General features: G+C 30.7%; 1 protein-coding gene across 2 annotated transcripts; it reads left to right on the forward strand.

The window, feature by feature from the left end:
* The first annotated feature begins 2,302 nt into the window (after positions 1–2,302).
* On the forward strand, positions 2,303–10,967 carry LOC111679770 (mediator of RNA polymerase II transcription subunit 15). 2 transcript variants are annotated; one of them, XM_046954254.1, is made up of 4 exons: positions 2,303–2,556; positions 7,027–7,564; positions 7,631–8,144; positions 8,310–10,967. In XM_046954254.1, the coding sequence occupies exons 2-4, from the start codon at positions 7,034–7,036 to the stop codon at positions 10,766–10,768; spliced, it is 3,504 nt and encodes a 1,167-aa protein (XP_046810210.1). In that variant the 5' UTR covers positions 2,303–2,556; positions 7,027–7,033; the 3' UTR covers positions 10,769–10,967. The 2 variants fall into 2 exon arrangements, with proteins under 2 accessions (XP_046810210.1, XP_046810209.1); XM_046954253.1 differs by having other exon boundaries at positions 7,631–10,967.
* Positions 10,968–11,358: the final 391 nt, after the last annotated feature.

Consider the following 11,358-nt stretch of genomic DNA (forward strand, 5'->3'; position numbering starts at 1 on the left):
GAGCAACATTTTCTATAGAAAAGTTGTCTAGACTAGAGCAACATTTTCTATAGAAAAGTTGTCTAGACTAGAGTAACATTTTCTATAGAAAAGTTTTCTAGACTAGAGTAACATTTTCTATAGAAAAGTTGTCTAGACTAGAGCAACATTTTCTATAGAAAAGTTGTCTAGACTAGAGCAACATTTTCTATAGAAAAGTTGTCTAGACTAGAGCAACATTTTCTATAGAAAAGTTGTCTAGACTAGAGCAACATTTTCTATAGAAAAGTTGTCTAGACTAGAGCAACATTTTCTATAGAAAAGTTGTCTAGACTAGAGCAACATTTTCTATAGAAAAGTTGTCTAGACTAGAGCAACATTTTCTATAGAAAAGTTATCTAGACTAGAGCAACATTTTCTATAGAAAAGTTGTCTAGACTAGAGCAACATTTTCTATAGAAAAGTTGTCTAGACTAGAGCAACATTTTCTATAGAAAAGTTGTCTAGACTAGAGCAACATTTTCTATAAAAAAGTTGTCTAGACTAGAGCAACATTTTCTATAGAAAAGTTGTCTAGACTAGAGCAACTTTTTCTATAGAAAAGTTGTCTAGACTAGAGTAACATTTTCTATAGAAAAGTTGTCTAGACTAAAGCAACTTTTTCTATAGAAAAGTTGTCTAGACTAGAGCAACTTTTTCTATAAAAAAGTTGTCTATTCTAAAGCCAGTTTTTCTATAGAAAAGTTGTCCAGACTAGAGCAACTTTTTCTATAGAATAGTTGCCTAGACTAGAGCAACTTTTTTTATAGAAAAGTTGTCTAGACTAGAGCAGCTTTTTCTGTAGAAAAGTTGTCTAAACTAGAGCAACTTTTTCTGTAGAAAAGTTGTATAGACTAGAGCAACTTTTTCTATAGAAAAGTTGTTAGACTAGAGACACTTTTTCTATAGAAAATTTGTCTGGACTTTATCTACAGAAAAGTTGTGTAGACTAGGGCATATTTTAAACTTTACAAATAGTTTCTAAGCAAAAACCCTTCCTTATATAAATTAAACAACATGGACATTTCTCTTCCTTTTCAAACCCACTGTAAACTGCTCTTTATTACAATGCAAAAATAAAATTCGAGAAATATAAAAAATGACAGTAATTTTATAAATTTATTTTTTAATGATAATTAACTGTTATTTATACATCACTTAATGATTATTATTGTTGTGCCAAAAGGGCTTTCTCTATTTAGTTATTTTTTTCATACAACTTTTCGCCCTGACGTCTTCAAAAATATGTACTGAAGAAGAAGGAGAAAAAAACTATAAGATTTCTTAATGGATTTTTATTGATTTTGTTGTTGCTATTGTTGATATAGAAATTCCAAAAAAAATTAACTAAAAAACCAGTTTAAAAATTTCCCAGCTGCTTTATCATACAACTTGGTGCAGCCAGCGTATGCACACATTGTTGGCTGCCACATAATAATGTACATTATGCATGCGGCATGTTGCACACATATATTTTTGCGTTAAGGTCATGTGCAATGTTAGCTGACAGTAAAAATAAGCTACTGCCTCATACTCTGTTAAATCTTTTTCATTTCTTACGTTCGTTCATACGTTTTTTTGTTTCTTTGTAAATCGTGTAATTTTCAATGAATTTCAAATAGTCAACAAACAACTCACAAGATTAAAACTTGTTTTAACCCCCCTCTACTTGGTGGCAAAACCTAAGCAAAGGCAAAGTAATATTGTTGCAACAAGCAAAAAAAAAAAATAAGAAAAAAAAAACGACAATTGCGCAAGAGTTTTAACAAAGTCATAACAACTTGGCAGCATAGTCAAGACAACTGAACTGCACTCAACAAACCAAACGACCAACCTGAAGATGTAAACGAATATTTAAAAAAAAAAACCTTTCGGAAGCTGTTGTCTTGCTTTAGTTTTTCAGGATTTGTTTTCAATTTTTATGCATTTTTTTGTTTTGGATTTTTAGAGTTTTTAAGCTTAAACCAGACATCTTCAACATGTCGTTGTTGTTTTTTTTTTCTTTCTTTCTTTATTTTATGCAGTTTTCTATACATTTTAGCTGATTTTGGCATATCGGCGCTTATGCCAACCGCTTTAGCTGCTCCCAAGCGCTGTTGATGATCATATTGGTATGAAAATGTTCAAGTCGTTTCAATTTCACTTTCATTCGCTCTTAGCAGCAGCCAAGAAACGGTCGTGTAAAGCGCGTTAATAATATATTTTCAAAACTATAACAACAACTTAAAGCTTAAGAAAATTATCATAAAATAATTGTTATATTGGTTTACTGTCTTGTTCGTTTTTTTTTTCTCTCAACAACAACTAAATCCTTGTTAATCTGTTTTAAAGCAAAAAATAATAATAAAAATGAAAAATAACGGTCTATAAAGCGGACGTTAATCGGGATATTAATTATATTTAGTGACGCTTGTAATTATTTGTTTAAAATCGTTGTCAGTGTTTTTCCCAAGCCAATTTCCAGTGGATTTAAATATTTATATAAAAAATATAAATAAAATTATTTATTTTGTTTATAACATTTAATGGAATTAAAAGGTTGGTTAAAGAAATATTTAATAATGAAAAGATTATTTTTCATACAAATTAAAAAAGGATAATAAGGACTAAAACAGGAAAGTTTTCTAAACTGGAGCAGTTTTTTTAAGTTGTCTTAAAAAGAAAAAAATCTTTTATAGAAATGTTATCTAAAGTATAGAAACATATCATATAAAAAGTCGTTTTAACAAGACCACGTTTTTCTATACAAAGTTATTCAAACCAGATTATTTTTTTAATAGAAAATTTGTCTACACTTAATCAAGTTTTTCTATATAGAAATACTGTGCAAACTAAAGAGAAACAAACTAGAGAAACATGTAGCAGTTGTCTAAACGAAAGCAACATTTTCCATATACAATTTGTCTAGACTAGAGCAACATTTTTCATAGAAAAGTTGTGCAGACTAGAGTTACTTTTTCTATACAAAAGTTGTCTAGACTCGAGCAACATTTTCTATAGAAATATTGTCTAGACTAGAGCAACATTTTTTAGATGACGTTTTTCTATAGAAAAGCTGTGCAGACTAGAGCAACATTTTCTGTAGAAATTGTCTAAATTAAAGCAACATTTTTTATAGACAATTTGTCTAGACTAGAGCAACATTTTTTATAGAAAAGTTGTGTAGACTAGACCAACTTTTTCTATAGAAAAGTTGTCTAGACTAGAGCAACATTTTCTATGTTGTCTAGATAAGAGAAACTTTTCTGTAGAAAATTTATATAGATAAAAGCAATTTTTTCTATGATAATGTTGTCTAGACTAGAGCAACATTTTCTATAGAAAAATTGTCTAGACTAGAGCAACTTTTTCTATAAAAAAGTTGTATAGACTAAATCCACTTTTTATGTAGAAAAGGTGTCTAGAGTAGAGCAACTTTTTCTACAGAAAAATTGTCTAAACTAGAGCAACTTTTTCTACAGAAAAGTTGTCTAAACTAGAGCAACTTTATCTATAGAAAAGTTTTCTGGACTAGAGCAACATTTTTTATCGAAAAGTTATCTAGACTATAGCAACTTTTTCTATCGAAAAAAAAACAGCTAAACAAGTTCTACTTTTTATATAGGAAACTTGTCTAAATGACAGCAACTTTTTTATCGAAAATTTTTCTAGACTAATATACAAAATTTGTCTAGACTAGAGCAACATTTTCAATTGAAAAATTGTCTAGACTAAAGCAACTTTTCTATAGAAAATTTGTTTAGACTAGAGCAACTTTTTTTATCGAAAGTATGTCTAGACTAGAGCAACTTTTTCTCTAGTAAAGTTGTATCAACTAAGGCAACTTTTTTTTATAGTAAAGGTGTCTAGACTAGGGTCGTTTTTTCTAAAGAAATGTTTTCTAGACTAGAACAGCTTTTTCTATATAATAGTTGTCTGGGTTAGGGCAACTTTTTTGTGTCTAAAAGTTGTCTATAATAGACCATCATTTCCCATATAAAATATTTATAGAGATCATATATTTCTATAAAAAGAGTAGAGCAACTTTGTCCATAGAAACAATTTTTAGGCAAAGCTCTCTTCTAAAGAAAACATTAGCAATATAAAGCTTTTGAATAAAAAACCTTAAGATCTAAAGCTTTGCCTTAAACACATTAAGAAACCAGAGCTTTTTTAAAGAATAAAAACTTTTATTAAAAAATGCCTTTACAATCAAATTCTTTTCTAAAGAAAATTTTTATAACTTTTTTTAAAGAAATTCTTGACAAAGTAGACAAAGTTGAACATCTATAAGATTTACAGCTTTTCGTTAGAAAAGAAACCATTACAACCTAAAGCTTTTCTAAAGAAAAACTTAACTCTTTAATAGAAAACTTTTAAAGCTTTAAAGAACAAAATACGAAAAATTTCTTTTATAAACCTTTGATAAATTGTTATGAATGGAGCCTTAAAACTTTTACTAAAAAATATTTGTGAACTAAAGTTTTTCTGTAGGAGTTTAAAGCAAATAAGCTGAGGAGTTTTAAATCATAACATGATACTAATAAACCAATTTAATCAATTTAAATGTTAAACAAAATTTGTTTAAACACATTTAAATGCTACCAAAAATTTTTGATTGATTAACTGAATAAATTATAAAAAAAATTTGGTTTATTTATAAAAAAAATACTCCAACTTTGAACAATAAATTTGTCTTTTATAAGATTTTGCTATTGTTATAATAATTTGATTAAAATTAACATAAACCTATAAAAGTGGGTGCTTCTATACGCTCGTCAATATTAGTAGTAATTTGCTTATTTATTAAAAACCATGTTACGGCCCCAATTAATAAAGTGACCGCAATTAAATTAGTATCCAGATATGGTAACCAATACATTCAATTACATGTTTGTTAATTAAAGTTATTGTTAATTTAAGTAAAAGCTTAACGTAATTATTAAGTTAATATAAAGTAAAGGTTTTGAAAATGTTTACAGCAACTTGATTACTACTGCTATGAGATGTATTATATATTTTGTTTAATTATTAGTTTATTAGGGGCGTTTGTTTATGACAAGCTTTTAAATATAATTGTTTATATGGTTAATACTTTAGTTAATCAAATTTCGTTTAAAAAATGTTATTTTTACTATTTAGTTACATGAAGTTGGAAAAGTGTAAAATTTTAGGAGAAAAAACAACAAACAACCAACAACAATCATAAAACCATGACTTTCAAATATTTGTTTTTATGGCCTTAACATTGCCAAAAAAATAAACTATTAAAATAAAAACAAAAGAAAATAAACAAAGAAGTTAAACTTAAACTTATGCAATAGCAACTGTAGTCATATAGACACTCATATGAGGTTTTTTCTTTTAATAATAATAAAAAATATTTTCATAATTCATGAGAGCACAAGATAAAATAAAAGACAAAAAAACAAACAAATAAACCAACAGACTGACTGAATGACTAAATGACTAACAAACAACAATAACAAACTTATATGACACTTTACGGTCAGTGACACCAAACTTTGAGAAAAACTGGCGATTAACGAACCCGAAAAATAAACTTCACATATATTTTCTAGACTTACTTTTGATTTACCACACATTCATTCATATTACACATACACACCCATTTAGTTTGGAGCGAGAGCTTTAGTTTAAACCAAGTTTAGTAATACAACTTAATGTTTAGTGTTTTAAGTTAAACATGTGCAGCAGGTTACCAGCATTGAATGCAACTAGATCTTGGCACGTGTATATTTCTTTGTTACTTAGTGCTTCGATTCATTAATAATGTATGATAAAGTTTGAAGAGTTAATGTCACGTAGATTATGATCAGTTTTAGAATTATTTGCTGCATTGAAGCAACTTAGCTTTTTCTATACAAAGCCTTTGCGATCCCAAGCTTTTCTACAAAAAAAAAACTTTATAAAACAAAATGTTTCTAAAGAGAAACCTAACGACTAAAGCTTTCCTAAAGCTTTTCTAAACAATGCGTAAAAATGAAAAGTTTCTAAAGAGACAAATGAAAGCTTTTCTAAAAAAAACCTTTACGACCTCAAGATTTTCTACAAAAAATTTTACAAAATCAAATTATTCTAAAAAGAAACTTTACGACTAAAGCTTTTCTAAACAATATGTAAAAATGAAAAGTTTCTAAATACAAACTAGACGAATGAAAGCTTTACCAAACGAAACCTTTGCGAACTCAAGTTTTTCTACAGAAAAACTTTACGAAATAAAATTAGTCTAAAGAGAAGCTTTACAACTAAAGCTTACCTAAAGCTTTTCTGAACTAAAACTTGAAAGGAGCTTTTCAAAAGAAAAAATTTACGACCTAAACTTTTTCTATAGAAAAACTTTGTGAAATAAACTGTTTTACCGACTGAGAATAGAAACTTGACTAAAAATAAACTTGAAAGAGCTTTTATAAAGAAAACCTTTAAAACTCAACGGTATTCTTTTGAAAACTTGTATGACCTAAAGTTTTTGTATTGAAAAACTTTACGAAATTAAATGTTTTTTAAGACAAACTCTACAACTAATGTTTTCCTAAAATTTAAGAAAAAACTCTAAAAAGCTTTACGACCATAAGCTTTTCTAATAACAAATTTCACAACCTAAAGCCTTTCTTTATAAAAATAAGAACTTCTGTAAGAAAACTTTTATTTTCTAAAGCCTTCACCTTTACGATATAAAGATTTTCATAAGAAAAAATTTACGACCTAAAGCTTTTTCACATTAAAACTTTACGCCATTATACTTTTCCATAAAAACAAAAACTTTTATTAAAATCTTAGCTTAGATTCTGTTTTGTTACTTAACAGTTTCCGTTTCTAAATATCTTGATTTTAATTACTTTTACAACATATTTTTCTTTCTTTAATTTTATTTTCTTTTTGCTCTTATCTTAAACTTTAAAACTAATCACAAACACAACAATTTACTTAAATTTCAAAATCTTTTTTTAAACTTTCAAAACTTTCTTGTATATTTGTCTTATTTACATTTTCTGTCTTTCTCACTAGATTGGCAATGTTACGAAAATTTCTAAAACCAACTGTTATTGCCAGTATTTTAATATTACTAACCATCTTAACAACCATAACGAAGGCAACAGCTGTGACGACATCTACAACATCTATAGCAACACCAACAACAACAATAACACCAATACCATCTCCACCGCCGCCAACAACTACCGCAACAGCCACTCCATCAACAAATATTTCAGCAACAGTTTTTCCGTTAACAAAAACATCAGTTGTCAACAAATTCTTAAATAATGCAGCCGAAGAAACAACAACATCATTGTTGCCCTTACAGCCACCTTTAAATGTGACATCAACAACTTTGGCAAGTTTTATATTAAACCAAAAACATCAACAACAACAGCGTCAAAGGAAACAACAGCAATTGTTGTATTTACAGCAACAACGTCAACATCGACAGGTACAAGATGTTGAGGAAATAACGCAAGAAGAACAACACGAACAGCAGCAACAACAACAACAACAACATTTATTAAACGACAATGTAAATGACAACAAAGAAATTATAAAAAAGGTAAGGAAAAGTTATAACTCTAGTGTTTTTGAAATATTTTAATAATTTATTTTCTATTTCTTATAGAATTTGGACTCTTCTTTTGTTACCGTTACTTCACCAGTTGATGTCATAACACCGGAACCTAGTTCCACACATGCTTATATACCTTTCGATTTGGACTATAATGATCCTACCGAGGAAAAAGCTCTTAAAGAAACCACTGCTCGTCAATCTACCATTAATGAGGTTTTGACGAATCTTTTCCCTAAAGGCTTTTCGGATATATTTAGATTTAGCTATGCTGGCGAACAGGAAGCGCCTAGTACCACCACTACTACTTCTACAACCGCTGCACCCATTAAAGTAGTCAAATCTACACCAACACCCTTTAAGCCCATGCCCTCTACCAAAACTAAGAAAAAGGAAAAGGCAGAATTACCAAGTAATGGCACTTTTATAACTGTATCGACAACGGTGACTAGAGAAATAAGACGAGAAATAAGTCCTGGTCATACCGAAATCGTAGTGGAGAAAATTATTACCGATCCTGGTTCCATAAGATCAAGTGAAGAGTTTAGAGATGGCAGTAATTCTATAAGTAAGGATGAGTTATTAAGAATTAATAGAGCTGCCAAGGAAGCTTCTGTTTTACCCAGTCTTTTAGTTAATCCTCAAAGCCATAACAATAATAATCTAACAGATTCCAAAACTCTCACACCCATTGTTATACTTAATGAAAACTATAATAATGATGATTTTGTAGATGCTCCAGAAGATGATAATCAAATAGCTGAAACACAAGATGTGATACATCAAGTTGTACAAGCTCCACCGGCGGAAAGCACAAATTATCATGTTACGCCCAATCATCAATACAATGTACGCATTATACATGACAATACTTTAAAGAATGCTCAAGATAATGAACTGGCTCATCCTACACTAAGGAATTTTCCTTCTTATCAAACATTTGTAGAGCAAAGTAAACATTTGCAAAACTCTTTAAATGAAGCACCATCAAGGACATTTTTGAAGAATTTTCAAAATCCCATACTATCGCAAAATGTTCATTCAGCTGCAGTAAATAAAGGCAGTTTTCATTATGAACAACCGCCAACACAATCTCATATACAAACTGTGTTGCCGGCAGCCCAGTTGCAGTATGCTCAATATCAGAATCATCATCAGCAGCTGCCACAAGCAGAAGCTTTACAGCAGGCGCCATCACAAGCCGCACAATATCAGCAACAACATCAGCTGCATACTCAGATAACAGCTAGCCAACATGCCAGCGATAAAGATATTTATCAAATTGACTCCGATCAACAGCAACAATTGGAACATGCCACAGAAGCTAATATTGTATTTGTCACCATTAACACTCCTATTGCTCACACCATACAGCAGACACCTAAACTAGTGCAAACATACTCTCAAGAGCCACAAATTTTACCACCACAACCCATGAAATCTCCTCATGAATTTGTAGCCGATGCCATGGCCCATAATAACCATGAAGCTCAACAGTTGGTGGTGGATCATCAGGCTCAACAAACGGAAAATAATCCTAAACCCAGTAATACAGGCTATACTTATGTGGAAGTACAAAAATCCATTAATATACATAATAAATTGATTACCGAGAAAGATGGACGTTTGATAGAACAACATGAGACCATTTATCCGCCGGAACAGAAATACACGCACCATATTGACCAACAACAGGAGCCAGTACAACCACAACCTTCTCCAGATTATGTGTCGCTTTCACAAAATCCTATACATGTTGAACAAGAAGAAGAACAATACGAATCAGCTGCTTCGATTAAAGATGAACAACATACACTGAACCCTTCACAAGATTTATCCGATTTTGACACTATACAACAATCAAATCTTGTACAAGAAACACATATTATAGAGACACCACAACATGATCAACAAGTGCAAACCGAACAGGTTCAGTATGAACAACAACATGCTCAAGAGCAAAATAATCACGAACAATATGATCAACATTATGCTCAAGAACAGCAAGTACAATATCAACAACCAGCAAATGATCATAATGCACAGTATGAGCAATATCATGTTCATGAACAGCAAGTACAATATCAACAATCTGATAATCCTCAACAGCAACAAGTACAATATCAGCAAATTGATAATAATCATCAAGCAGAAGAGGGGGGACATCATCATATTGAAGAGGAGGAGGAAGGTGATCACAAAATAGTCGAAGAACAACAACTTAACGATGAGATACAATCTCAGCCAGCTAATGTAGCTTACGAACAAACTGTACAAATACCTTACGCTTTACCCGAAACACAGCCCTATCAACGACCACAAATTATAGAGAAACATATTCCTGTACCTTATGGAGTACCAGAACCGGTGGGTATACCAGTTCATATAGAACATTACATAGATCGACCTTTTCCAGTAGAAACCATAGTGGAGAAACCTGTTCCATATCCCGTAGAAAAGGTAGTGGAAAAATTTGTGGAGAAACATGTACCCATAGAAGTGGAAAAAATCGTAGAGAAACCGGTGGAAGTAATTGTCAAGAAATATATAGATCGTCCCGTAGCTATACCCATCAAAATACCAGTAGCTTTACATTTACCTGCCTCTCCCCATGGGCCACCTTTTGGTCATTATCCTCCCACTTTTGCTGGTGTTAGTTTGGATCATGCCTCAACTTGGCCGCAAACTGTTAATGGCGGCAGCTTTAGTCGTATACCACAAAGTGTGGTTAAAGCTTATTATGCAAAAATGTTGAAAAAACTAGTGCCCCAAATGCAACAGGCCTACAAGAATACACATGCCACCAAAGCTGTGCCGAAAATTACACCCAAACCTTTTGTCAAGCAAACTTATAAAATATCCGATATATTATATGATCTTAAACCACCACCGCCACGCCCTAAAGGTGTTTCCTCAAATTGGGATGTGGGAGCACGTTATCAATATGATTACAATACTTTGCCCCTGGACTTGTCAGCTTCCTCGTCTATAGCAGTAGGCAAACATATGGAAAGACCGGGTCAGGGTTATAAAAATAACTTTGATGAATTTCAAAGATGGCGTAATGGTCATAGCCTAAAGAGATCACCAGATTTTGGTAGAAATTTACATGTGGAATATGGTTTTAAACCACCTCTAGTGCCCTCTGTAGAAATTGATGATAAGGGTGTGCCCAAAAGAAAAGAGGAATAGAGTGAGTAGAAGTGAGCGATATAGTCAGAGAGCTGAAGCTGAGAGTAAGGCAAATGTATGAGTTACAGGTGCAAATGTCAAAATTTAATGATTTTTTTATTTAGATATTAAAAACGTATTAAATTATTTAAACAAATTTTGTGCCAAACAAATTTTAACGAATTTTTCTTCTTTTTCTTTATAACGCAATATTTTTTATTTTATTGTTATTTTATTTATTAAATAATTTTTAGTTTTCTTAAGGTGCTTAATTATGTATTAATTAAAAATTAATAAATATTATTAACAAGTGTTTTATTTCAACAAAAGGTTGTCACATGTAATGAACAATAATGCAAGTGCTGGAACAGGACTCAGAAAGTTATGAGAGATATGTTAAGCTATAAACGTGCAAGAACCAAAGCTAATTATTGTTCCTTTACAAAAATACTAAAACTTTAATAGAACAGTCTAACAGTACGCCACATAAAAGTTATGTTTAAGCCCCTATACATATGCTATAAAATAGAAAACAATCAATTAATGCTAATAGTTTAACAGAAATTACATTTTATTAATATTAAACACAAAGCTGACACTTTATCTCTTTG

The sequence above is a fragment of the Lucilia cuprina genome, chromosome 6, assembly GCF_022045245.1.
Source record: "Lucilia cuprina isolate Lc7/37 chromosome 6, ASM2204524v1, whole genome shotgun sequence".
NCBI lineage: Eukaryota > Metazoa > Arthropoda > Insecta > Diptera > Calliphoridae > Lucilia > Lucilia cuprina.